The sequence below is a fragment of the Patagioenas fasciata genome, chromosome 25 (assembly GCF_037038585.1).
Source record: "Patagioenas fasciata isolate bPatFas1 chromosome 25, bPatFas1.hap1, whole genome shotgun sequence".
Classification (NCBI taxonomy): Eukaryota; Metazoa; Chordata; class Aves; order Columbiformes; family Columbidae; genus Patagioenas; species Patagioenas fasciata.
The window spans coordinates 3,357,163-3,385,122 of record NC_092544.1 but is presented as its reverse complement, the minus strand read 5'-3'; the positions used below and the strand labels follow the sequence as shown (position 1 = coordinate 3,385,122).

The following is a 27,960-nucleotide window of genomic DNA, read 5'->3' as shown; positions in this document are numbered from 1 at the left end:
GGAGAGAGAGAGCAGGCAGGCAGGCAGCCTCTACTCCAAATTTTAATGAAACAAATAAGTTAATAAGTTAATCAAGTGAGGTAACTACCGCTGGCTGGAGCATTCTGCAGGGACCAGCCAGCGCCGGGGAGGCTCCTACAAGTTAGTTCCTGCGTGCGAAGCTCCCGCATGGCACCCACGGCACCCACGCACCAACCCACAGCACCCAGCTGTCCCCTCGTGTTCCCACGGCATCGCTGCCCCACAGCCCGGGGACACGTGCACCCCTGGGGTGAAGGGAGGGGCCCAGGGTGGTGCTGGAGCAGGGGGGCTGCCAGCGGCTCTGGCCACATGCACTAACAAGGCAAGAAAAACGAGCAGGGTGGGGGGGTCCCTGCTGCCAGGAGCAGAGGCACAGGGGGGCTTGGGAAAGGGGGTGCAAATCCCACAGTCCGAAGCCCAGGGAGGGGCCATGCTAGCAGCAGTGAGGGGCTCAGGAGTGCCCCCCCCAGCCCAGGTAAGATCCACCATGCAGGTGTGGCTGCCGAGCCCCCCCACAGGACCCCCACTTTGGCAAACTTTGGCACTACCATGATCGCTTCCAGCCCAGCTCAGCCCAGCACTGCAGGACTGGAAACCAGTCCCAGGGCTGGGATCAGGGCAGCACAGGAGCTGCTGTGGCTCTGCTACGAGCAGCATGCAAGGAGGCACGGCCAACACAGCTCTGTCTCCACCAGGCAGTCACCCCCAGGCCCAGCCCGTGCTCCCCAGGTCACAGAGGGGATGGGGACATCGGGAGGGACAAACTGAGCACCGCAGGACCCAGCTGGGAAGGAATCCTCTAAGCAAGAGCAGGGTCTGGGACACGAGAGGGAAGGATGCTCCTTGGGGACCACTGTCCCCAGCGGCTGTGCCTGCATCCCTTCCTCCTGCCACCCTTGAGTGGAGGTTTGTCACCTGGCCCCAAGCCCCCAGGGCACCCAGATAGGTCCCCATGAGAGCAGGATCCAGCCCTTTGTGCTGGTAAGGGGGGTTGCTTATTGCCTATGTCCCCACGGGTTGTTTTTCACGGGGGTCTTGCATATTAAGACATTATTGCATAAATATATATATATATATATATCTCCTATATATATATTGCCCTGGGAGCATGCACGGGCAGGCAGAGGCTCTGCTGTGCTTCTAGAGGTGCAGCTGCAGCCCTGCAAGCAGGGAAACAGAGGGTGAGGGGGAACAGACCCCCCCCATTCTCCCTCCCAGGGGTCCCCCACTGCTGCCCTGACCCCAAGCAACGCAGGTAAAACCACAGTGGGTTGTGCCCCAACACCCCTGCTCAGCACCGGCAGCGGAAAATGGAGCCTTGCATAGCTGGTAGTGGCCCAGGGGACCATGCAGGACCCTCCTGGGGAGCTGGACATGTCCCAAGGGCTGGGGTGTCCCTGCCATGGCTGGGGAGCACCCAAGCCCCCAGGAGCTGGGGGGGGTCTCACCCCCCGGGAAGACAGGAGCATCCCAGGAGTGTGGCCTGGCCACAGTGCCACGGGCTCCCACCACATCCCCAGCGTGGGCACCCTCTGCAGCCACGTCCCCGCAAAGGCAGACTCGGTTCAAGTAACAGGGAGAGGGACACGGCTGGAGGTGACCGGGTGATACCACAGCTGTTCCCACATCCCGGCAGGATCCATCCCTCTGCCTCTGTGCTCAGTCCATGTTGGTGCTGGCCGACCTGGAGATGCTGAGGGTCTGGGCAGAGATCGAGATGTCCTCATGGTCCACAGGGCTGTGGTAGTCGGAGGTGATGTCGGGCTCGTGCGGGGGCACCTGCACGGCGGCCAGGCTGAAGGAGTTGATGGAGCCTTTGCGCAGGCACTGGGAGTAGAGGCCGAGCAGCAGGTCCAGCTTGTGCTCGATGGACTGCACCTGTGAGTTGGGCAGGGTGAGTACGGCCCTCCCGTGGGGAGGGGACACAGGGGTCCCAGCTCCCCCCATCCTGCAGGCACACTGACATGGTCCCCAGCGGTGTCCCCTCCTGACCTGTCTCTCCACTTTGACCACGCGGCCCATCATGCTGAGCTCGTCCACCAGCTCAGTCTCCAACGCTGGTTTCTCCCCCTTCTCCCGCGTCTTCTTGTCTGTGGTGAGGCCCCCCCGGCCCACGATCTGGTCCACACTGGCAGAGAGGGAGGGGACACAGCCCATCACTCCCAGAGGACCAGAGGGTATGTGAGACCACAAGGGATGGTGACGGGCTCCTGGGACATGTCCCACCCATTGCGATGGCCCAGCAGCCCTCCCACTAGTGATGGGAGACCAAGAGAATCCCCGAGCCCCCCGCCCCCAAAATTTGGGGCAGCTCACCGCATCTGCAGGCTCTTGATCCTGCCCAGCATGTCGAGGTGACCGGCCGAGTACTGCTCGATGACATCCTTGACATCATAGGGACGCAAGGTCTCCTTGAACTTCCTCTTGGCCACCAGGAACTTGAGGATCCTGCAGGGACACCAGACTGGCTGCAGGACACTGGGGAGGGCTGGGGGCTCCACACTTGGGGAACCAAGGAGGAGGGCACGTACAAAGCAAAGTCACTGTCCCCATGCGGGGCTGAGCCACCAGTCGTCCCTGCCTCCTGCCCACCTTGGCCACCGCCATGGCTGGACCGGGGCTCTCCAGACATGTCCCCTTGTCGCCAAGGGCCAAGAGCTGCGTAGGAGCTGGGGACACCGGAGGGGACGGTCTCACCTGACAGCCCGGATGAGGGTCTTCACCGATGGCATGATGTCCTCGAAGGTCAGGTCACAGTGGGAGCCCTTCTCCTCGCCGCTGTCCTCCGGTGGGCAATCGGCTGCGGGTGCAAGAGCAGGTGGGTGGCAGAGACCGAAGGCTGCCCCCTGTACCCCCCAAAACCCCCATAGCCCACCAGTGTGACCCCACAGCCAGGGTCTCCAGGGCTCACCCTCAACCGGGGTCCGTGGCTTGAGCCTGAGGGACGCGCGGAAGCGGGTCCGGTCATTGAAGCTCCAGCTCTTCTGCACCTTGGTGGGGCTGGAGGCCTCGGGGATGTCCTCGGTGCTGGGGGAGCGGTGCAGGGGGGGCCCCAGCTGCTGCCGGCCCCGGCTGCTCAGCCGGATGCGGTCCTTGATGCCCATCTTGTTGCTGCACAGGACAAGGGGACAGGTGGTGTCAGAGGCCAGCGGGCACCAGGGGACAGGGATGGGGATGGGGGAGAGCAGATCCTACTGCAGGCACACAATGTGCCCATCACAGCGGGGGTGAGGATGGGGGGCTGTGCTGAGCTCACAGAGAGCCCCCAGCACACGATGGGCACAAGCTCAGGTGCCAGCCAGGCCAGGAGCAGCTCCAGGGTTACTCCTTTAAACACTTTTTACCCCAAAAGCAGAGAAAAGAGGAGACAGAAGACAGGGAGAGGATGGAGAGACAGGCACGACACAAAGCACAGTCACCAGCAACCAGCCCTGTGGGGAGCAGCCCTGCTCCTGTCCTGTCCCCGCTGTCACACGGGGCCCTGGGGCACCCGGCCAGGCCCCTTCATCATCCTCCTCTTCCTCCTCCAGTCTGCACCACCAAATTGAGGCTCTGCTTGGGTGGGGAGCGGAACAGCCCCCCTCGTGCCCTAGCACCAGCTCTGCTCCCGAAACCAGCCACCCCGCTGGGCTGTGGGGGGACAACAGGCGTCGTTTATGTAGGACCTACACAAAAACATCATCTGGTGCTGCCTCTCGTGTGAGGTGGGACCACAAGCACACCCTGGGACGTGCAAGGAGGCCAAGTAGACGCACAGCACCATGAGCGGAAGCAGCGGCAGAGAACACAGAGCAAACCTCACACCCGGTGCACAACAGGTTGCAGGGACACCCCCGGATTCCCGGCCAGGAGTCACGGGACAAGGTGGGGACACAGGCAGGACACAGGGCTCCCAGCTCCCCCCATGGTTGCTGGTGAGCTGGTCCCATGCAGGCAGAGCTGCCACAAGCCCCCGCAGCTGGTGGCACAGGGAAGGGGAACGCCTGGGGGGTTCCAGGCTGCGGGACAGACATGCCATGGGGTTTATCCAAGTGCCGCAGTTTGCCATCGCTGGATGTGGCAATCCCAGCACGACCAATGGACTGAGCTCATCCAAACTGCATGCAGGGGGAAACTGAGGCAGGAGCTGGTAGGGGGGCAGTGGGGGCAGCCAGCTCAGCCCAGGCCATGCATAGACCCCCCTGCCCTGCGCAAGGACCATCCTTCGACCTCCATCCCCTCCGCCTCACCCCCGACCCCTCTGCCCCATGGGCACCATGCACCCCACCGCTCCCCAGCCTGCGGCTGCCCGGCGCAGGCAGCGGGACGGGCAGGCAGCGGGACGGGCAGGCAGCGGCCGCAGTACCTCCGTCTCCACGTGCCCCACGTCCGCAAGAGCCTCCTCTTACCACTAAAGATCTGGCTGGAGGGTCAGGGCAGAGACACAGGAGAAAAGCAGAGTTAGCCCAGGGCCGGGAGGGAGCGGAACATCCCGGGTGATCACGTCCCCGACCCCACTGGCCACGCTGGCACCCCAGCCCATGGGCACAGGGTCCCTGCCCGCCGCCGGTGAGCATCGCCCGCTGCACCGGACCTGGGCACGGTGCTCCCCCTCCGCTGCAGGGGCAAGAAGCACAAGCAAAGTTGTTTGTGTAGGTCCTGCATAAACACTAATGCCTTTCTGGCCACCAAAAGTCCAGTTTCTCAGTGGCAAAACTCTGCAAAAAAAAGTGATTTGGTAACAGCATGTGCATACCCTTGTCCCCATGGACCCTTGTCCCCTGCGGGAGGACAGGACAGGACAAGCAGCAGCCACGGCCGGGGGGAAATGTTACCTGAGACGTAAGCACTTGTGGGGCTGCACGTCCTCCTCCTTCCAGCTTGGGGGCGGATGGGGGGGCAGAAAAGGTTTGGGGGAGATCAGGGGGATGGAGAGGAGCAGGGTGAGCAGGAGAGGGGAGGAGAGAGAGAAGATGAGATGTTATGAGAGGTGATGCTCGCGGAGGAGATGGGGGGAGGCTCAGGCCCCCTGGGATGGGATGGCCAGGGAGTCACAGTCCCTCTTGTGCCAGGTCCCGGCTGTTCACCAGGAGGACCCCCCAAACCTGTACTCACCTCAGGGCGCACAGGGGGAGCAGGTTCCCCCCAGCCCCATAGCGGGGCAGCCGCAGCCCCACAGCTCAGCACATCCCCACGTCACACCAGAGCTCCCACAGCTCTGTGTCCAGCTCCACAGGGGAAACTGAGGCACAATACCACTGCCTCTCCACACCTAACCCTGACACTGTCCCAAAGCCCTGCACCGTGCTGATGTCCTGCATGGCACACTGGCGTCTCCGGGATGCTCTTCACCTGGAGGGGACCAGGGACACGGTGCACAAGCAGCTGCCACCAGCAGTGTGGCAGCCACAAACCCTCAACTCATCTTGTCGGTGCGGGGGCAGCTTGGCACCACTGCTCCCCACTGCTGTGGGCACAGGAAGCCCATCTCAGACTGGGGGAAGTGGGTTTTGCTCCTCGCCTGGCTCTGCAGCAGGGCCACGCAGCCCCACCATCATGCAGAATTGCCATCGCAGGGTCATTTCTGGCCACGCTTTGTCCCCCTGTGCAAGGTCCTGGTGCCGCGGCCACATCGAGAAGGGCAGCGAGGTGGAGCTGAATGTTGCAAGAGGCTTCACAATGGTACAAGAGTCTGTCCACGGTGACGGGCACCGTGGTGGCACCAGACAGACAGACGAGCAGAGGACAGCGGACAGAGAGAACATGGGGCCGTGGGGCTGCACCCTCCTACCTGTCCCCTGGACAAGCCGCAGGGCTGATGCTTTTCTGGCCAGGGGTGAAGGAGTGATAAGGCGGTGGGGCTCCGTCGGGGAATTTTTTCACCTCTGAATTCCTAAATCCTCCGTTGCGGACTCGGTGCAAATGCTCAAACATTAGGACCAGCTCTCTGAGGTTGGGGTTAAATAAAAACATGGAGAAATTAAACTTTCCAAAGCAAACGAGATGAGCAAACCAAGGCTGAGTGGAGCTGGGTCCTCCTCTGTGCAAAGCAAAGCAAAGCAAAACCAGAGCAAAATAAGAAGGAAAAACAAGCAGCAAAACCCAGCGATTTCTTTCAAGATGGTTTCTTAACAGCTCTGACTTGGTGCTGCCGACCTGGGGGTGACAGCGCTGGGAGGGGGACACTGGGAGAGGGTCCCACAGAGGTTGGGCACAAGCAGAGGGGTTGGACCCCTGTGCCCATCCCAGCTCCCTGCTGCTGGAGAAACAGCTCCTGGCACAGCAGGAGGGGCCGCAGAGCCCCCCATGAAGTCCCCGTTGGGATTGCCCAATGCAATGATGCTCGGGAAGCCACATCTCAGGGACCAGAGGGACTCGCTGCCTCGGCTGTTAAGAGCCCTGTCTTTGAAAAAATAAAGAGTGAAAGGGAAAAGTGAATTTGTCATTGCAAAGAAACACGGGGCCATAGTGGGGTCAGGACGCACAGGCAGGGACAGGCAGGGCACTGGCAGGCCCTGCTGCTGGGACAGGGACCGAAGGGCAGACACCGGCGTGTTCAGCGTGATGGGAACACAAGGGGTATCTGGAAAAACTTCAGAGAGTCCTTGATCCACCCATGGTGGCAACATCACAGAGGCCACAGGAGGGGACAGCGTGGCAAGGAGGGGCACAGGGCTCCCCTCCAGATCCCCTGGTTCCATCTGCTCTGCTGCTGCGCTCGGAGCTCCCGGACGGCTGCAGCTCCATCGCCCAGGCCATGAGGTCCTCACAGCCGGTGCCATCATCCTCTCCCCGCGGCGGTGCTGGAGGAAGGCTATGGATGTGTGGGATGGGTGCTGGGGATGGTGGGGATGGAGGAGGGTGCTGGGTGTTCGGCAGACGCTGTGCCCCAGTGTCCCGAGGCTGAACACGGTGTCCATGCTGCTCAGCCCCACTGAGCCCTCGGTGGCTCCACATTGTGGCAGGGGCTGCCCGGGTCACTTGTCACCCTGAGACCCCACAGGGACCCACAGGAACGCCTCAGCCCCCACCCTGCCTACCTGAAGGCGGGCAGGAGGCTGTCATAGTAACACCAGGTAGCCGTCAGGTACAGCCGGCTGCCGTCTGTAGAGTACAAGCGCCAGGCAGCCTGTATGGGAGCGAGAGCCCACGGACAGTGGGGTCCGAGATCAGCAACACCCCCTGCCGACCCCTCCATCCCCTTGTGCAGAGCCAAAGGACCCAGCTGCCAGGTTTGGGGTCGGCATTCGGGTCCTGCCTGCAGCAGGCAGGGACAGGCAGAGCAGACGGGGGGACATGCCCATGATGGGAGGCGCCAGCCCCGCGCTACCTGGATCAGGTTGGCTGCCGGAGTCCGTCTCTTCTCAAAGTGCTTCTGCCGATGCTGCTCCTGCACTTTGAGGGCGAAACCAGAGCCCAGGATCCCCTGGGGACGGCAGGGGACAGGGTCTGTGGGTGCCAGCCACACCACCACCGCCAGCCAGGGCACCCTCCTGCCTCAGGGGTGGATTTTTCCCCTTTCTCCCTGATTTCTGCAGGGTAGGAGGCGCAGGGACCCTCTCCCCATCCTACTCACTGCGGGCAGCGCGAAGAAGGAGATGCCGAGCAGGGCGAAGCCGGCCGCCAGCATCCGTCCCAGCCACGTCTGCGGCGTCTTGTCCCCATAGCCAATGGTGGTGAGGGTGACCTGCCCAGGGGCAGAGCAGGGGGAGGCCTGGAGGGAGCTCCCCCCCTCCTCGTCCCCTCCCAGGGCTGGGGGGCCACGGTGGCCGAGCTTACCGTGCCCCACCACAGGGAGTCAGCGTAGGTGGCGAATTGGGCGTTTGCATCCTTCTCAGCCAGGTAGACGAGGAAGGAGGCGAAGATGAGCACCAAGAAGCCGATGTACCAGGCGGTGATGAGCTCCTGCCGGGGCGGGGGGGGTGAGAGGGGCTCAGGGAGGTGTTGGGGGGGTTGTGCTGGGACCCCACACCCTCACCTTGCTGTGGGCATAGACAACGGAGCCCAGCAGCTTCCAGGTGCCGCCGCGCCGGTCCATGCGCACCATGCGCAGGATCTGCAGGAACCGCATGCTGCGCAGTGCCGAGGTGGCGAAGATGTTGCCCTGGGTGCCGGCGGCGATGACGGCCACCGAGGCGATGAAGACGATGAAATCTAAGGGATGGCGACGGTCAGGGGTGCATGAGTGAGACCGCAAGTCTCCAAGTGCCTGTGCTGCCCCCCAGTACCTATAACGCAGAAGGGCTTCCTGGCAAAGCGGAACCGTCCCCGCCAGCCCCGGTAGCGGCAGCAGCAGCCGGCCGCCCAGACGCGGATGATGTACTCCATGCCGAACACCACGATCATGACAAACTCCTGCCGGGGGGAAGAGGGAGGACAGGAGGCTGAGATGGGGAGGGGGCTCATCTCTGGCCTTGGGGGTACAAAATGACATACTTGTGCTGAGGAGGGTGTAGAGGGGACGTGGTGTCCCTCCCAAGGCCCTGACACAGCCCTGGTTGGAGCCATCCTGGGGGAATCAGGGCAGCGAGACTGGAGCCACAGTCATCGAGCCCGTGTGAACATCCCGGCTCTCCTACCTGCGCCAAGCTCCCACCGAGCTGGGTCTTTTTCCTCCGCCGTCAGCATTGTCCTCCTACCTCCCGCACAAACAAGCCCCCGTTCTGCTTACTCGTGGGAAAGTCAAAAGGACCTTCCCAATTTAGTCTCCATCACTCGGAAGAACTCCAGCGTCAGCTCTTTCTGACAGTTTGGGGGAAAGTTGCCTTTTTTAGCCCCTCCTGCCTTGCCTTTTCTAGTGTTTATGCCTCTCCGCTCCACGGAGGTCTGGCTGAGGTGACAGGCCACCCCAAGCATGGGGACACTAACAGCAGTGTGGCCACCCTGCAGCTTCTCCCCAATGCGGAGAGGCTGCCATCGTTAACACCAACGATCAATAACAAAATCCCGGATGGGGAAGGGGTTGGAGGGGTTTTGTCCATGACTTGTCCGAGTCTCTTGGGGTGCAATGTGGGGAGGGGGAGTCCAAGCGACTTCCCACTTACCAGGATAAAGAGGCACTGGTTGGCCAGTTTCTGGTGCTCCTGGATGGTGGAGAAGACCGACAGCACCAGGCAGCTGAAGACGAGGAGGAATCTGGAACGAGAATGTGTCAGCACAGGGATCAGCGCCGGTCAGGGGGAGCCCAGCGGGCAGCGCTGACCCCACTTGCAGCCTGTCCCCCCAGCCCAGACCTCGGTGGCCGTGGCTGAGCCACCGGGGACATGGTTTGCCCCTAGATGGTGGCATGGAGCAGTTTGGGAGCCCATGAGCTGCCCATGGATGCAGAGGCAGGGCTGTGCCTGAACTCTGCCACAGCACCAGGATGCACCTCTCTGGTCCAGGGCACCGAGCCCATGGCAGGACCCTTGGTAAAACCACCACTAATTAAAGACGGGGAGGGAGAGGGGGTGTCCCGCACCCCTGCTGCTGCAGAAGAGCGACCAGAGCTTCTCCTGACTGTCCCCAGCATCACTGACACTGTGGGGACCTGCCAGGGACATGGGGACACCCGGGAACAGACAACTGCGAGAAGAGTTACCAGGGAGCTGCTCTGGGGCTCTGTCCTGCGGAGCCGGGTTAAGACACGAGGGGCTTTGGTCCATTTAAAATAAGGAGGGGGGGAAAAAAAAAAGTAGATTCTGAAGCTGAAGCAAATCAAACTCCAAAAATACATTTTTTCCCCTGATCCAGCGATTCTAAAAATGGAAAGCAGAGGGCTTGTGCCACCGGCCCACGTGATGGCGTGCAAAGGGCCGTCACTCCACCGGAGCTGTGTCCATAACGCCATGGGGAGCTCCGGGCACCAAACCCGACCCGTATGGGACAATGCTGTGTCCCCTGTGGGACCACCGCAGCCAAGGGGACACGATTCAGAGACTGAGTAGTGGGGGTGTGGGGAGCCTGGGGACACACGCACACCCCAAACCCAAAGTGTGTGCCTCTGCAAACCTGGGCAGGGCAGAGGGGGCTGCCAAGCGCCCTGTGCCCACACAGTGGGACAAGGGGGTGCCACCCAGCTCAGATCCCAGCCTCAAGGGGACAGGCAGGTCCCCTTCCCCAAAAACGCTGCATGAGGAAATTAGAGATGGGACTGATGGCAGAAAACCCCGAGGAACAAGAGAAGGGAGAGCTGGAGCGACACACCACGTGCCAGCTACAGCACTGGCGGGTGTCGCAGTCCCGACACCGTCCTGCACTCCCCAGCTGCAAAGCAGAAGGCTGGAGCCAGTTCTTTCTCCCTCTAAATTATTAATCAAGCCCCTTTCCTCCAGCACAGCAGTTCTGCCGTTAACTCCCCCCGCAGCCGATGGCACAGGTGATGGCACAGGCGATGGCACAGGCGATGGCAGTGGTGCCACAAGCCGGTAGCACAGAGCCAGTCATCGTCCCCTGGTCACAGCGTTTGGTCCGAGGAGCAAAACAAGAGTTGGCTGAGCAGCCCAGGGCAGAGCCTTTCTGCTTCGTGCACCATCAGCAATAAAGCTTATACAATCAGGATTTAGCAGGCAATTACACGGGCAGCGGAGCACAAAGCAGAAGGGAAGGCAGAAATCTCCCAGCCTGCAAAGATTTGTGCCTCTCGTCCTGGACGGGGAGCAGGGAGGGGGGGTCTCTGGTGGCTGAGGACACGCGGCTCCCACGGGGACACGCTGTGGGTGGCAGCAAGTCACGGTGCCTTTGCACCAAGTCGGAGCCTCACTTGTCACCTGTCCCCACAGCAGCGCCAGGAGCAATGGGGCCGGTTGGCAAAGCCGTGTCACGGGGTGTGGGGATGGAAACCCACACCCCCAGGGTGCAAACGCCTCCTGCCCAGATCCCCCCAGCATCCCACGGGACTTGGGGAAGGATTCGGGCATGCGAGGCCCCGCGGGGGGGCTGGCAAAGAAACTCGCTGGGAACACATCACCTGCTAGGAATTAACTTGTAAAGCCTGGCAAACGCCCCGGCTGCGCCTAAGCGGCTTAGGGAAAGGGTCAGGTGCCTGAAGGCATCTCGGGGAGCCAGGAACGGGCCGTGTCCCCCCCCCTTGTCCCCCGCCGGGGCTGAAGTGCTGCTCTCAGCAGCTCTGCCCCGCACCGAGGGCTCAGCCGACCTCTCCATCCAACACCGTGCAGTGCTGGGCTCCCCCTCCCCAATTCACTGCTCTGCCCACCCACCAAGAAGAAGAGAAAAATTAAAAAGAGCTCTGCCAAGAAAAAAGGAGATGGGGCAGGGATGGGGGACGGGAACCTCGCTGCCTCCCTGCTCCCCTTCATCCCAGGGGACGGCAGGAGCAGATGCTGCTGTTGCTGAGCCGGTGCATCAGCTCTCCCCAATAAACCTTCCACCGCCCCCAGGGGCTCCTGCTGCCCCCGCACATGTCCCCGCACAGGAGGGGACACGGGGATGGGACCCCTCCGGGTGTTCTCACCTCTGCAGGAGCAACGCCTGTCTGCAGGATCACTCCTCCCCAAAACAATAATTAAAACCTGGTGGGGGTCCGGGCTGGAGAAGGCGAATCTCCTCACATTAATCTTCATTAGAGCGCACTTTGCCATATGCTGCTGCCCGCACGGGCAGCGCGGTGCCGCGGAGGAACAGGTGAGCCGGGAAAGCTGCTGAGCACAGGGGAACCGGGCCAGGTCAGCCCGGGCTGGTGAGGAGAAACACCGGGCATGGGGGCACCAGCCGGCACCCAGCACCCACCCAAACAGCCCTGGGGAAATGGGCTGCACGCCGGGCCAGCCTGGGCAAAGCTGTGCTGCAGCACCCAGTGCCAATGGGACACGGATGCTCAGCCAGGCTGCACCCCCAGCCCCAGCAAGGTACCAATGTCCAGGCTGGGAATTTGGGGGTGATGCTGGGCACCCCCAGATCCCACTTCGCTCTCCAAGCCCCGAGGCGGGGGCACAGGTGGGGTCAGGGAGTTTTGTGCTGACAGCCTGGCAATAACTCAGCGGAAGGAAAACACCACGCGCCACAGGATAAACAGCTCAGGGACGAGTGAGCAAACAGCTCCCGGCAAAGGGCACAGCTCCCGTCACGGCTCTGGCGGGTCCCCACAGCATGGGCTGTCCCACGGCAGGAAAGGGCTGTTTGGGTCAAAACTGCCCAAGTTCATCTCCGGTGGGGACATGAACAGGGATGGGGATGATATTTCGCTCTCCAGCCTCCCCAGCCCTGGAGGTTCAGCTCCCTGCGCACCATCTGCAGCTGTATAAACAGCGTGTCTTATAAATCCCTCGTCCCGCGCCCCGGCAGCCCTGCAGGAGAGGTGGAGCGGGCAGCCTGGCTGCTCCGGGGGATATAAATAACCGGGGCATAGTGTGGCTGTTTGCACCCGTAACCATGGCAGGGTCCAACCCGCGCCGCGCCCCTGCCCACGCCACACAGAGGAGCGGCACAAAAGCACCGAGCATCTCCCCACAATCACCTGGCCACCCCACCTTTGTGTTTTGGTGAGCAAAACCTGCAGCTGGCATCACCCATCAGCCTCGCACTGCCCGTCTGCACCCCCACGTCACCCACCGCCCCGCGGTCCCCGTAGGGAGCCCGGTCACAAGGCTCCCGCGGACGGTGCCAAGACGCTCACACGGAGCGGCCGAGATAGTTTTGCTCTTGAATCATTCTGGCAAGGAGCTGGCTGAAGGGGGGGGACAAGAAACCAGTGTGTTTGCAGATGCCCAATGGGCCTTGTACCCCAGGAGAGGGATTGGGGCCACCCCCACCCTCCAGCACCCTGGTACTGTGGAGGGGACAGGAACACAAGTGGCCCCAAAAAGACAAGTCAGGCTGAGACCCCCAACACCTTGCATGCACGGCAGAAGCACCCACAGGCAGAGGGGCAGCTCTGGGCACCCACTCAGCCCCACTCTGACCCCGACTGCTTGGAGGGATCAATAAGCTGCAGGCACCCAAACTGGCACCTCCTGCTCCGGGCTGGGGGATGTGATAGGAGCAGCAAGAGGGGAAAGGAGAAAATAAATAAATAAATAAAAGAAAAATCAATGCACAGTTTCATGTTGCGCCAAAGTTGCTTAATTTTATGCCCCGGTGACACCGCATCGGGCTGGGGAAACTGCTGTGCCGGCTCCTCTCCCCACTGGCATTGCCCCCAAACACAGCTCTCATTTCAAGCCCAGGCAAGGTGAGTGGAGCAGCCCCACTGCCCAAAGGGCACAGCATCCCCAGCCCCTTTTATTTTGGTCACCTGAGCGCAGGATTTGGGTTCGACAGTCACCAAACCAGCCACTGCGGGAGATGCCAAGGCCAGCAAGTTAAAAGCACAGAGCACAATACAAGAGATTTCTACTGAGCTGGCAGTGCTGGCATCAAGCAGGAGATGAAGGAATTTCTCTGTAAACCCTTTGGGGCTCCAACCCATCAAACAGCCCTGGGGGGACTGGCAGAAGCCTGGGCTGGGGCTGCTGGGGGCACTCAACACGGTGGCAAATCCCTGGTGCGGTGAGGAAAGCGCTTTTCCGCTTGCCAAGCGGTGACGGAGGGATGCGGCAAGACGGGGATGCGGCAGGGGTGGCAGAGCCCCCCTGCCCACCACAGCCCTCCCTGGAATGGGAGATGAGCACAGAGAAGCTGCGGGACAGTGGTGCTGCCAGCAGCCTGGTCCCCAGCCAGGAGCTGGCCGGAGCACGGGGGGACCCGCCAGCCACTGCCCCGCACCCATCACCTCCCCATGGCGCTGCCTCAAGCCAGCGGGGATTCCCCAGGGCCCCGAGCCCAGCCCGCACCCGGCATCGCTCACCCAGTGCCGAGCTGGCTTGGGGACTGCCCCAGTGCTCTGCCGGGAGCTGCCACCCCTCTGCCCCGCCACAGCGTACGTGGGGACCCAATGGCACCAAATGCTGCAGCTGGGGGATACCTGCCCAGGGCACCCTCTGAGCATTGCGTTGCCATCTCCTCCACGCCCCAGGGTGACACTTCACAAGGTAAATAAAATCCCAGCGACTCAACAGCACCTGGGTGAGATGCTGCCAACAGCAGTGGGGGGGGACACACATCCCACTGGCCCAGGGGTCAGTGCTACAGGCAGGGGCCTGCGGGTTTTCCCTGGTGCTGCCGGCTCAGTCTTCCCTAATTTGCTCCAGGTCAAACTGTTCTTTATTAAAGCATTCCTCTAGGAAAAGGAAAAGTGCTGAGCTGAGCTGCTGGTGCACCCAGCAGTTTCATAACCACCCAGACCAGCTCCCAGAGCCCCGTTTCCAGCAGGGCAGCAGCTCCCAGAGCCCCTGGCCGTATGCTGGTGGATGGGGGGGAACAGCTTGAACTGGAAACCCCCGCAGTGCAGCTCAGGGCTGGAGGAGACCCCTTTGGGGGCAGCCCCCCGGCTGGCAGTGGTGCCTGTGCCCCGGCACAGCTCTGCCCAGCACCACACAGCAAAAGGCACCCACTGGGGATGAGAGCAGCCTTTCCGCTTGCTTAAGAGGTGGAGATTGGACAAAAGGAAGTTTTTATTTGCTTTCTGGCTGTAAAGTCTTTAGGTTAACGCTCTGGTCACACTCCCAGATTTGCTCTGTAAGCTCCAAAACTCTCATTTCAAGAAGGAAAGGCAGAGCTTTGCAAGTCGGCCAAGCCCAAGCGCGTGCTTCCACAGCCCTAACGGAGGTGATGGGGCTGGCGAGCCAACGCCGCACACCTCACCCCGCTTTACACCAGCTTGCACCCCCCTGTCACGCTCAGGGGCTGCAGAGACGGTGCAGCCACCAAACCACCCTGCAAGGTGCAGCAGCACCAGCTCAGCTCAGAGCTGGGAACCAGGAGCTATTTGGGATCGATTTGCCACCAAAAAGAGACTGAACTTGTCCAATAAGCGGTACCAGCTCAGCCCAGCTACGTGTTCCCAGACACTAAATCGCTCCGGGGAGGGAAGCGCTTCGCTTCTCAGCGGGTATTTCCATTTTAGCAGTTCCCAGGGCTGTCTCGCAGCCAGGCTGCCTGGGGGGAAGCGCACAGGTGTGACTCAGAGCACAGGTCCTGTCACCAGCGCTTGGGTCACCTTGGGCCACGGGCTCCATCTTCTCCATGCCTCAGTCTCTCCCAGAGCAGGTGTAACACCTTCCTCCTCTTTTTGTTAAAAAATAAAACAGTCCTCAGCTTTTGAGGCGCACAATTCCTGAGAACGGAGGTGACTGCACCACCACAACATTTACAAGAAAGGTTTCACAGAACAGACGTCCACACCTTGCATCTTCCCGCACGTTTTTGGGGGGTCCCCAGCAAGACTGAAGCGTACCTCAGCTTCTAAACTAAGTGAGCAAGCAAACACAAACCCTCCGCGTCCTGCTAAACGCTTAAGGTGTTTTGGTCCTGCTATTGGCTCCCCATCGGGTCCACCCTCAGCAGATGAGCCTGCAAGAGCCCCGTGCTCCCCAGCAGAGCTGTGCCGCTGTCCCCGCTGCTCCCCCTGTGCAAAACCAGAGGTGACAGGAGCTGGACACAGTGGGGTGGGGCAGAGGAGGGACCCGGGGCTTGGTGGGCTCCACACAGAATGCTGTTTGGTCTGGTGTGGTTGTTTCCAGGCCAACACATGCAGGTCAGGAGGGAGAACTGGTGGAGGATGCTCAGCCACATGCATCTTGGCCATGAGATGAGCAGCGGCATCTCTTTTCCGGAGCCTGGAGAGTACCTACACAAAAAAGTCAGATCCCCCTTCCCTAGCAGGAGGTTTTGGCTGCTGTCATTATTAATTCCTTGCAGGAAAAGCTCTTTCCAGGGTGGTATTTGCAAACGTCGGTACTATTGCTGAAGCAGACTGCGGAGGTGTCGGCAGGCGTTACAAATGGGACCCGGGCTCCTCTCCTGGCTCCCTGGGGAGCTCAGGTGCTCTCTTATCTACTGACAAATTCATCCTGCCACCTCAATCTGCTAACTTAGGCAAGACCCACTTTCCTGCCTCCTAACGAGCTCCAGCTCGCACACCCCGCTAACGACTCAGCACCGCGTTATCGCTCCTGAACGCAGAGGGAGAGGCAGTTTTCGGGCTCATCGGTCTGTGGAGCACAGTGCACACACCAAGCAGAGGGGGAAACCACCTCCTTCCCCATGGCAATGGCTGGGAGCACTGGTGTCCCAACAGCGTCCCAGCAGTGCAGCCGGAGCAGGGTGGGGGTCCTGAGCCAGAACAACACCCAGCACGGAGCTCCCTTCTCTGCCCACAGCCCTCTGAGCAAACAACCCCAGTTTTTGTGAATTCATTACCTGGCCCTGAGAAGATTCTGCTCCAGAAAAGCCATCGAATTCCCAGGTCCGGCAAGGAAAGCCGGAGTAGCGCCGCACAGCCCGAGAAACCGCATTGAGCCAGGCCAGGCAGCAGACACGCTCCTGGGAGCACCCCTGCTTCATCTCTTGAGAGGGATGTTCTAGTGCCGGGGACCAACAGCAGCCGTGACCCCAGAATGGGCACAGCTCTCGGGATACAGCTGCCACCGCCAGCTTGCAGCCTTTAACCAGGGACAAGAAACCCGTCCTCTGCTTTCCCCCATCCCACTGGGCACAGCTGCAGGGATGCTGGGCTGGAAGTGCTGCTACATCCCAGCACTTCTACAGGTACCCCGGGGACCTGCCCTGTCACCCCTTCAGGGGACTCCCCACAGGTTCAGTGACACCGGCCAGGGCCACATACAGCAAGGAGACAGTGGCAGGGCAGGACGGTGACAGTGTGGGTGCCACCAGGAAGGAGCTCTCTGTACCCGGGCCATCGCGAAGAGCGAGTCCCGTCCCCCAGGGACCCGCTCACCTCCTCGCACCGGAGCCGCTGCTCCCGGCCCAGCCGGTACCGGAGCCCTCAGCACGCAGCTCCCACCGCCCCGGCCCCGCTGCCGGGCCGTACCGGGCACTGCCGGCGCGTCCCCCTTCGCCAAACGCTCCCGGAGAAACTTCTCCGGAGGAGCCCGGGGAACCGGTGCCGGGACTCACTCGCAGGAACGGCTGCCTCAGGGCTCCTCGTTACTCCGAGCGGGCACCGGGCAGCGCCGGGACCCGCCGTCCCACCGGGACCAGCCGCGGCAGGAGCAGCCCCGGGGCGGTGGGACGCTGCAGCCGGTAGCCGCCCCGCTCCCTCCGTGACGCCGGTACTCACATGAAGACATGGTAGACGAAGGCCCACCCGCGGGGCCGCTCCAGCACGTTGTACAGACAGTTCTGCAGGCGGCGGCGGCAGCAGCGCTGGGGCCCGGCGGGGCGGGCGGCGGTCCCGGGGCGCGGTGCCGCCAGCAGCGCCCGGTGGCGGGGCGGGGGGGTCCCGCCGGGCGGCCCCGTGCCCTCGGTGCGCACCCCCGTCAGCGCCGCCGCCCGCAGCTCCCCGCCGCCCGCCGCCGCCCCGGCCATGGCCACCGCCCCGCTCAGGCCGCCGCCCGCCGCATGGCCCCGCCGGACCCCCGCTCCGGCTCCGCTGGACGGCTCCGCACCGCCCCCGAGCAGCCCGGGGCCGCTCCCCGGTGCCACCTGCCTTTAGCTGCCCGCCGCCGCCGGGCCCTCCCCCGCCGCCGCCCCGCCGGGACGGGCCCGCCCCGCCGTACCTGGCCCCCGCCCCCGGGGCTCCGGCGGGACGGGCACGACGGGCAGCGGGTGGCAGCAGTCCCGGGGGCTCCTCCGCTGTCACCCCCAGCCCGGCTGGAGGGACCTTTCCTCGCGGAGTCCTTGGGGACCTCCTGCTGCCCACAGCGCCGGCCAGTGTCCCGGCCATGGGGCGTGGAGCATCCCAAACCGTGGGGTGTGGAGCATCCTGCAAGCGAGAATCCCAGACCATGGAGTGTGGAGCATCTCTCTCGTGAGCATCCCAAACCATGGGGTGTGGAGCATCGTGCAAGTGAGGATCCCAAACCATGGGGTGTGGAGTATAGCAAGACACAGGGCATGGAGCATCCCTCTAGTGAGCATCCTAAACCATGGGGTGTGGAGCATCCCACAGTGAGCATCCCAAACCATGGGATGTAGAGCACCCCAGGTTACCAAGTACTGAGCATCCTGTGAGTGAACATCCCAAACCACACGTTATCAAGCACCGTAGGCTACCAAGCATGGAGTATCTCTGGAGGGAGCATCTCTGGAGCCAGCGTCCCTGGCCACCAGGCATGGAGCATCCCAGACACGAGTTTCCCAAGCCAGATAACATCAAACCTCCCCGGCTGCCTGGCAGCAAGCATCCCGGGTCAGAGCATCCCTCCTTCCTTTGCTCTTGGCCCAGGAATTACTGAAGGCACCGAGGTTTAAAGAGACAATAAATACCTACAGAGAGACTTCTTGTTGCTTGGGAATGTTCTTGTCCTCCTCTCCCAGGCCAGGAGTCCTGCTGGTGCCCATTTTCCCCGGTCCCTGCAGCAGCACAGCTCACCTGGACCTCCCCATCCTCTGCAGGCTCAGCTCCGAGCCTGGCTCCGGGTATGTTTGCCAGCCAACACCCACAGCTATTTGCTCTTTCACCTTATTCCTCTCAGCTCCACACAACCTCCCACTAACAGTTTGGGAAACTGAGGCACCCCCTTTCCAAGCAAGCCAGGGCAGAGAAACCCTGTCCCAGCTGCAACCACACGTTCTCTGCACCTTTGCACAAGTCGGGTCCCCCCACCCCACATGGCTGCCCCAGGGCCAGTGCGCCGGGAGAGGAGAGCAAGTTAAAGGCTCGGTCAGTGAATTATTTAACGTGGTGGTTGGAGATCCTGGCACTGGCACGGGCCCTTGTGAGCACTGCGGTATTTTGGTAGGTCTCGGGAAACACACACAATAAATAGGCAGTTTTATTTGCTTGGGCACGGGGGAAATGGGGCTGATAACACCCACCCCAGGAGCCAGACTGCAAACCCCCCTTCTGAGGATGCCTCTCCCCCCACTGCCACACAAACCCCACAGCAGCAGGACAGGGACCTGAACCGTGCCTGAAGGGGCTGAAATCCTGTAAATCCAAAGCAGATTCTCCCCAGCGAGTCAGTGGCGTCTCCTCCGCACTCCCCTCCAGCCCCAAACCCTGCAGCCCCCTCCGAACATGCCCCCCAAGGGGACGCAGCCCCTGGGGCTGTGCACAGGGCTCCCGAGAACATTTTCCCCCATACATGCTCCCCACAGCCGAGCCACCCCAGCAGGAGCACCCTGACCTTCATCCCAGTGCCGTTTGGTTCAGCGTATTCCCCTCGGTCGCAAGGTTTAGGTTTCACCTGGTGATTGATTAAAGCCTCCGGGCTGCAGAGGGGACAGAGTTAAGGTGACCTGGAAAGGACTTGTGCCAAATGGGCACTTGCTTGAGAGATGTTGGGGGCGGTGGGAGTTGTTTGATTCCTGCTGCTGCTCCACAGCTGGATAAGGAACATCCAGCCCGATGTCCTGGGCTTGCCAGGGGAGCATTGGCAGAGCTGTGTTTGTAAGTGCACAAGAAGTGCTGATTTATTTTTCTGTTTTAAACAAAGACGTCACTTCTCTAAATTGTTTGCTGTAATGGGGAAGCTGCTAATAAATAAGGGGAGAAGCCGTGCTGCACCCCCAGCTGCCACCCCCTCCCTGACTGTCGCTTTCTGCCTTTTTTGCTTTTGCAGGTTGGACCCTGAGCAGCCCCTGGTAGTGAATGAAACGTTGCAAAGCTACTGGGGGCTGGTTTAGCAGGGACACGGAGCTGGTGCTGTGGGTCACCGTGCGTGGGGAAGGGACAGGTCCCACCTGTGCATTGTCACCTCCCCGGATGTGAATCGCCATCAGTCCTGGAGCGTGAAGGTTTTGGGATGGAGCCAAGGAGTCTGAATCAACACGGTACCGACCCATCCGTCAGAACCAGCGGAGCTTTTGGGAACTTCCCTGGGCTCTGTTGGATTTTCCCCCATCGACCCGACTGTGGGAGTCCTGCGGCTCCGTGTCCTCCTGTCCCGATGAAATTTTAAAGAGGATTTCCGAGGCTGGGTGATGGCGAGCGGGGCGGCCTGCGTGCTTGGAGCCTGCTGCCCTCTTGGGATTGCAGCTCAAGTTCCTGGCACGGCCGGGAGGCCAGGATTTGCATCTGCAGGATTTCCAGTAAGTTTTGCAGCCCTGGAATGCAGCTGCAGGGCTGCGGGCTGGGGAGAGGGGCAGGCGGCACCAGGGGGGCTGGGACTCCTCAGCCGGGCACCGCAACTCGAGCAAAGCCCCAGCCTGGCCCCCTGGGTGGGGGGATGCTGGGGAGCCCTGGGCAGAGCTGGCGGCGGCATTGCAGAGGGGAGGGTGTGACCAGCCCCTTCTGTGCGAGGAATTTGGCACTTAATGGCCAGGATGAGTAGAATTTGGGGCAGGTGGCCTTGGGGGACCCAGGACTGGTGTCACCCCAAGAGCTGGGAGAGCACTGGGGACGGCCGGGAGCTCCGGCCACGGCGCGCGGGGGCTGCAGAGCACCTGCTTCTGCTGGAGGTTTGGCCCCAGCCCAGGGCAATTAGCTCCTGGCATCGGTGATCACAAACAAGCGCCGGGATGCCCCGGCCTCGCTTCGGTGAGCTCCTTCCATCCCTCCCTCTGCCGGCTGCGGGATGGGGACAAAAGTCCCAAAGCCAGGACAACCCCCCCACCCCATATCCCAGCGCTGCCGTGGGGACGTGTCAGCGCCTGTCCTGAGCACTGGAGGAACTGGGAGGCTTCCACCCCACGCTGCCGGTGCAGGGAGCGGGATGGGGCTGGGATTCGGCTGCTTTTCCCAGCTCCGAAGGCAAGGAAGGAAGAACGGACACAGACTTCAAGAGAGCTTTGCACCCCTCCGGCTCTGGCTCAGCAGCTGCAGGATGGTTCACAACCAAATCCCTCCTGGGATGCTGGTCCCTGCAAAGATGGAGCATCAGAGGACAAGAGCCAGCGCTGCTCCCCAAGGAAACACAGTCTGCCTGGGGTGTGATTGCCTGTGCCGCTTCCATCCATGGTCACCTGCCACACAGCCTGGTGTCCCTTGCCACCAGGTCTGGTGTCCCCCACTGTGAGTGTCACAGCTCACCAAGATGATACTGAGCGTGTCAAAACCAGCGTCCCCTTCAACTAGAGGTAGAGGCTTTCATTGGAAACTCCTCTCCTTTCAGCACCCCACTCCCATTTGCTGTCCTTTCAGCAATTTATCCCCATTCAAATTTGAACTATTTCAAGCAAACACAAGTGCTCTGGGTAAAGAGCTTTGGAAGAGCCTCGCTCGCCACCGCTGCCGGCGGCTGATAAGGCAGCAGCTGCCTGTGCCGGCCGCCCCGCTCCCGCGTCCAGGAGCCGAACGTCTCTCTCCATCCTCACAAGCTGATTCCCTGGGAGGATGCTTTGCTGAGCAGCTCAGAGGTGATCCTTCCCTTCTCTTCTCGCTGTGGAGGGCACCAACTCGGCTGTGGTGCCTTTGCTGGGGCAGGATGAGGCTGCTGGACCAACGGACAGGGAGGATCAGGGCGCTGGGGACCGGTCCTGGTTCCATCAAAGGGACCCCCAGGCTCCCCCAACCCTTCCCAGGCAGCCATCGCCCACGGGTGCCCTCTCCTGGCCGGTCCCCACGCATGGAGTTGTCACACAAGGTGTGTTTTCCACCACCTCCCCACCCCGCCGCGACTTCATGTTCTCCATGAGATGCTCCTGCAGGGAGCGGTACCGAGGGTCGGTGCTCAGGCCGGTGCTGGGCAGGCTCTGCTGCAGTGCGCTGCTGGCTCCCGGCATTGCGGGATCGGAAAAAATTGACAAAAAGAAAAGAAAATTGACATCTGGAAAGCCCAGGAGGGGCAGGTGATGCAGCAAGCTCCCCCTCGCCTGCCTGGAACAACCTGGCCCAGATTGAGCGCTTTGCATCAGCCAAATGCTGAAGCGGAGTTTTCCTTCCCCAGCAGCAGCTGCTCCTGTGGCTCCGGGGCGGCCTCAATGTTGGATGCACGAAGGTCCGCGATTACAAACCCGCACCCACTTTTAGCCAAGACCTAAACGCGGCCTAACCCTGCCACGATCCCTGCAGTGTGTTCAGTTAAACCTGACCGCTGGAGTTTGCTCAAACCTGCCCCAAACTCCCTTTCCAGAGATTCAGGTTGAGGCCGGGCGATGGATCTCAAGGAGAGCACACACATTATCTTACAAAGGAAATTTATTTCATTTTACGAAGCTTATATTACATGCATGGACTGAAGCTAGTACAACAGGTAACAGCAGGGCTGGGGTTTGTCCTGATTGCCATTAGTGTTCCTGGAATCAACCAGGCCAAATTAAAGGATCTTTTACCCCTAGAAAACAGTCATAATACAAGGAATGTTGTTGTTGTTTTCACTCTCACTCCTCCGCTCCCTGCCCTCGAGCTGCATAGAACCAATGCTCCTGCTTACCAAAAAACGAGGCAGGAGAGGCCAATCTAACACACACGTACACACACTCCCCCCATACGCCCCCACCAGACCACTGAGATGGGAGGACTCCATCTAGCTCTATTCAGAGAATAAAAATACGAAGAGAATACGGGGAATAAAGCTCTTACAACAAACCAGATGCAGTACCCTTTAATAATTTTACTAGATAAAAACGTTTTACACGTTGTTCAATGAGATGCTACAAATGCCTTTCGATTAGTTCTCTTTCAGTTTAATGGGTCTGAACAAGCAGCTGAATACACTGAAATATTGGTTTCTAAAAATAAAAATATTGCATTCTTGTCAGTGTCTGTTGGATATTCTCATACCCAGCAGAGGAAGGTGTATAGTGCACCGGAGATTGCAGCCTACTATAGGCTTAATATCAAGTACAGATACACAGAAGCTGATGTACTCATCCGAGCGGGACGGCGAACGTCGCAGGATTTGCGGTAACGTCCCCGTCCCTGCTCAGTCCCCTGTCACTTGTGTGGCCTGGCCGTCTGAGGTCTGGTTGGTGGACTGGATGAACATGGGCTGGGTGATGTCCTGGCCTGCAGGCATGGTCACTTGCTGGATCTGGTAAAGTTGCTGCCGGAGACAGAAGCAGAGGGAGAAAGGACCATCAGCTCTCATCACACCCAGCGCCAACACCCTACGCACAACACTGGGCATTAACCCTCTGAGTTTAGCGGTGGCATTAACAGCAGCTCCTAGGTTCCTCCCCAAGAAGAACGCACAGACAACAAATTGCCATAGACATTTGCTGCTAAATCATAAAGTAATTGTGTGAATTTCTGAAGCGCAGATTGAGTTCAAAGTTACTTCCACAATAGTCAAAAGCCCGATGTTAAGTTCTCAAGTGTTTAGGACTAAAATGGGTCCCACCCAGAGTGCAAAGGACTGGATTAATTTGGAGCAAAGGCAGCAAAACATGAAGAATCCACCTGAATGAAGATTGGCACAACACCCACTTCTGCTCCTGCTCAGGGTTTGCTGGCAGCAGCAGTTTCATCAGGAGAAGCTGATTGCTAGAACATGCAGATCCTAGGAGAGTCTTTCTAGGCCTTGACTTCACAGGGACATCACACCAACGACCTCCAAGCTCTTACCTGTCCGTCTGTGAACTGGCTGAACTGCTGCTGTCCTTGCTGGACTTCTGTCTGCGTTATCTACAAGGGTAAGAGAAGCACGATCACTGACAGCACTTTGGAGGCGGCCAGAAGCCCACTAGCAATACTCTGCTGCTGCCTTTCGAGAGCTTTTAGACTCTTCCAAACTTTATTACCACACCACGTGGTTAAGACACGGCTTAAGCCGCCGGCTGGTGCTAACCACAAGAACACAGGACACGGGATTCAGTTCATTCTAAACCAAACACAGCACGTCCTTTGTGGCTTTTGCAGAACGTGGCCTCCAGGATGACAGAAAAGCCGTCGTTTTTCTCTGAAGGCAGAGAAGAGCCTCTTAGCGACCGGCGTCCACAAGAACACGAGACAACCCGCCGGCAGCAACGCTGGTCGTGATGTGTTCCCCGCTCGGCTGCTCCTCCCTCACCCGGCCAGAAGGAGCAGAAGGAAAGAGAAGGTTGACCAACCCAAGTTTTACCTGCAATCAGCTCCGAAGCAGCACGAGCTTTACACAGCGCGACACACACACACACACACACACATTCGCATGCACCTTTCACGGACAGGGAAAGAGTTCCGCTGTGCTCCTCGCTTCGTTATTGTGATGGAAGTAACAGGAAGAAAAGAAACGCAGGAATCCTAGCCCAAGAGCGGGGGCATTCGCCTGGAATTTGCAGTTTTAGGAGCAAGGGACAACATTTTAAGGTCAGTCCTGCTGGTTTAAGTGCGTACCTGCTGAGCATTGGTTGCAAGCGTCTGGATCTGCCCCTGGACTACCTGGGTGCCTGACACAGGTTGGGCTAAGCGGATATACTGCAGCTGGCCAGCATTCAACTGAACCTGGAGACAAGCGGAGGGGGCAGGGAAAGAAAATTAAACACATAACTGTGTAACCTGAAACGCATCAACTTGCTTTCTCGTTTCCACAACACAAGCCAGGGGAATAGATGACAGCGGGGAGCTTCGGCGGAGATGAGTAACTACCACAGACCCTGCCAAAGCAAGACCAGAGTCCACACAACTCCTGCAGCATCTCCAAGCGAAACCCCGAGGAACCACAACGTCACGTCTTTCTCCAGAACGCAGCGGTCACTTAGCGGCTCAAGCAGATTAACCGCTCCATTTTGGAGAGCTTGGAGAGCTCTTATTTCTTTTTGGTTACGAGAATCAATTCACTACTTGGATGTATCATTTCGCATAAAGAGTATTCTTATGAGCTGGCTGCACATAATGACACTGCTATTATAGCCTGCCAAAAAGGATAAATGAATAACCGGGAGATTTGTGCATAAAGACAGCAGAGATGACAAACCCCAGGAATATTGTGAGGTAACATTTGGAAGCTTTTAATGCAGCTCTCTGCCAATACATGGCAAAGGCCAAAACCTTCTGTGCCAATACTTTGTGTACAACATTTAAATGCAATTCTTTTTTAATCGTGGTAACCTCAGCTCTCACCTTGCATTTGCTGTGATATCCACTACTAATACACCACTGAGAAGCAATAAAAAGATCACAGTCTGATTGATACTAGTGTTGAATTGTTCAGTTAGCGCTATTTAACTTCAAACATTTGGAGTCACAGTCTTAAGGTTAATTATACACACAAAATGTTTTGAGGTTGTGTTTGCTTTTTGAAAAAGGGGAAAGGGGGACACACAAATACTTGAAACCTGCTCACTGACAGAGGTTCGAGCGCCTAGAACATGGTCTTGGTGTTTGCACGACTGCCGCTGACTGCACCAGCTGTGTCTGAAAGCTCTGATATTATTTTGAGAGCAAATAAACTCCACATGAGCATAAACACGCCAATAAAGAACGTGTTTCTGCGCTGAGATCTGCTGGCAGATCACGTTTGCCGCACTGGGGGCTTCCTGCTCAGATTGTAACCATGCTACTGATTGAATGGATGAAAGTGATTTAGAAACAGCACTTTTCCAGAAACGAGGGCAAGCTCCAAAGAACCTGCCCAGTGAAACACACAGATTAAATTTAACACAAAATTAATGCGGACAAACAAATGATTACTGTTTAATTGACACACACACTTCCAGGTTTTTCTCAGTTTAAAGACAAAAATAAAAGCTGCCTTTCCATAGGCATCCAGTGGTCCTGGAGTGTTGGTAAATCACAGTAGAAGTGTTCACGGTGTCAAGAGAACGTGCAAAAACAGCAGAGAGCATTAGTAAGGTTCTCTCAGCACTCCCGTAGGCGCTACCGGTTTCACGAGGGTGTTTTGAATTGTCATTTTTGGCATTGCGAAAGATTCTTTGCTGAACCTGAACAGATACCGGAGTGAAAAGGAACTGGCAGGAGAGAGCACTAAATATATCAAGACAGAAAGGAAACTCAAGGGAAAAATAAGAGAAGTGCGGCAGAAAGAGAACAGAACAGAGAGCAGCAAAGAGCCCAAGGGCAGTCATTATATGAAACCGAACAAAAAATACTTTGCAGGGTAAGGCACTAAAAGCTTTGGGCGTGAGCGCGTGGCTCCACGTTCTGTTTCACTTCACTTGTTGGAAGTGATGCTTCCTTCGGCACACGCTGTGATTCTTCAGCACGCTGCGATTAAGAATCTTCTTAATTACAGTCAAAACAGTCTCTCTGGCAGATAGAGAAGTGCGAATTCTGACTGTTTCATTAAAACGCTGCTCCTGAGCTGCTCTGCTTTGCAGTCTGACAGTTACTAGAGGGTTCCCAAAGACAAGACATCACACAGTTTGTCTCACATCTGTGTGTAAGAAGCTCCAAGGAGAATGTTCTGCAGGAGATTATGGCTCCTAACAGCTATTTTATAAAGAATTCTTTCTTCTAACAGACCTCCAAGCCCTCTTCTTGTAGGGAGACAACTGGGAAACAAGCCTGAGCTGTTCTTCTATTGCTGAACCAAAGGAGGATGGTTTAACGCTCAGTCCTGTTGTAATGGACTCACTAAGGCTGGAGGTGGAGATCCAAAAGGCTTTGAAGAACAAGTACCTCGGAGAGCCTTTCATAAGGTAAGGAAGAAAAAAGAATGTAAAGGAAAGGTAGTGCAGAACGCAGAGAAGAAAAAGGTTGCTTGTAGTAAACCACTGTATTTGGTAAGAAATACACTTCCTTTCTGGCCAACACCAAGGATTAGGAATCAGCTGAAGACTTAAGAGATGAGAAGAATTTGAAAGTGAATTGGGAAAATCTGGTAATATCCACCATCTCAACCTTTTTTAAGATGTTCTGTCAAAGCGCTGGTTTTGCCAGATGTTCAGAGCAAATCTCAAAAAGCGCAACTGTGTGAGAGATCAGTTTTGCCCCAGCTGTGGGTACACTTCTTCATGATAGAAACCACAGCAAAATGCTTGTCTTGGTCACTTGGTCTGACCTTTGGGTTACTGGTTAACTACCTAGAACTGGACTTTATTTTTTTTCCTTGAAGAGGTGTAAAATTTTCCAGATGGGAACCAAGAGGCGCAGCTTTGTTGTGATTTTAAGTGACAGAGGGGGGAAAAACGTGACAAGCCACGTGTTCACCATGGCAGGATGTTACAGCTGATGCTGGGTGCTCAAAATCTTAAGGCCACAGGAGGTCTACGATGATGTGAAAGTGAGGAGATATTTTCGGGTTCTGCAAAGCTGTTCCTCCAAGCAGCTCGAAGTATTTTGCAGAAATATTTCTCGTAACATAAAAGCTGATTAATAACCTCACAGATGGCACCTTTCCCACTCAGTCTGCCAGGTCATGACTTCAGAGCACAGAGGCAGAATGAAGTAATGGCAAAAGAAGTTAATTATGCTTTATTTAAACCATGCTGTGGTGAAGAACTAAGGTTTATGGAGGAAATATTTTATTTATTGCTTCCTAATCATAACTATTTCACTCAGGAGAAAGTATCGGGGGTGGGCAATGAATTTACACTAGATGGGTTGGATTTATTCCCCTCTTCAGGTCACACCTGGTTAGTTTTCCTCTCTTAAGTGCAGGAAACACAATTCAAACTTCCTCTCACAGTTCAAAAAGCACACATTTACAGTCTTATGCCAAAACACCAGCAGACAGTTTGCTCACAAGACTGTTACACGTTTCTACTGGCAGTCTTACCGGGATTTGCTGGATTTCTCCTGTGTTGGTGATGATCTGCTGCATGACTTGCATGGTCTGGCCGGTGCCACTCTGAGCCTGCTGGGTCTGGCCTTGTGGCTGGGCCTGGACTATCTGTACCTGCTGCCCTTCGCCCACCTGCATCGTCACGGGGGTAGTCTGCATTCAAAATGGGGAGAAGGACCAAAAAAGGACTGATCATGGGTGAAACAGCCACAAGATACAAAGATTATCATAGACAGATCACTGCCTAGACCCACTGTTGTTGATGCTTAAATCACTATGAAGGCAACCCAGGATCTACACCACCCTTGTTACTGAGGTGTCTGAACACCTGGTCACAACCAGAAAGCACATTTCACAGAACCACAGAATGTCAGGGATTGGAAGGGACCTGGAAAGCTCATCCAGTGCAACCCCC

The 27,960-nt window shown here is 58.3% G+C and overlaps 2 protein-coding genes across 5 annotated transcripts in view; both read right to left on the bottom strand.

Moving 5' to 3' along the window:
- Window positions 1–29: 29 nt before the first annotated feature.
- KCNQ4 (potassium voltage-gated channel subfamily Q member 4) lies at window positions 30–17,364 on the bottom strand. Its single transcript, XM_065857176.2, has 15 exons — window positions 17,117–17,364; window positions 9,045–9,135; window positions 8,229–8,355; window positions 7,979–8,154; window positions 7,780–7,905; window positions 7,577–7,714; window positions 7,331–7,426; window positions 7,041–7,129; window positions 5,792–5,947; window positions 4,836–4,880; window positions 2,933–3,132; window positions 2,719–2,821; window positions 2,338–2,469; window positions 2,014–2,149; window positions 30–1,899 (listed from the first exon to the last, which is right to left on the bottom strand). The coding sequence occupies exons 1-15, from the start codon at window positions 17,362–17,364 to the stop codon at window positions 1,681–1,683; spliced, it is 2,082 nt and encodes a 693-aa protein (XP_065713248.1). The 3' UTR covers window positions 30–1,680.
- Window positions 17,365–22,060: 4,696 nt separating this feature from the next.
- The window catches only part of NFYC (nuclear transcription factor Y subunit gamma), a 29,057-nt gene continuing 23,157 nt past the window's right edge, over window positions 22,061–27,960 (bottom strand). For 3 of the 4 annotated variants that reach the window (XM_065857214.2, XM_065857216.2, XM_065857215.2), the window contains exons 7-10: window positions 27,540–27,698; window positions 24,197–24,304; window positions 23,447–23,506; window positions 22,061–22,925 (exon numbers count right to left, since the gene is read on the bottom strand). In XM_065857214.2, coding sequence (XP_065713286.1) covers window positions 22,806–22,925; window positions 23,447–23,506; window positions 24,197–24,304; window positions 27,540–27,698 — 447 coding nt within the window. In that variant the 3' untranslated portion in view covers window positions 22,061–22,805. The remainder of the gene's footprint in view (window positions 22,926–23,446; window positions 23,507–24,196; window positions 24,305–27,539; window positions 27,699–27,960) is intronic. The other variant, XM_071798934.1, reaches the window with a different exon arrangement.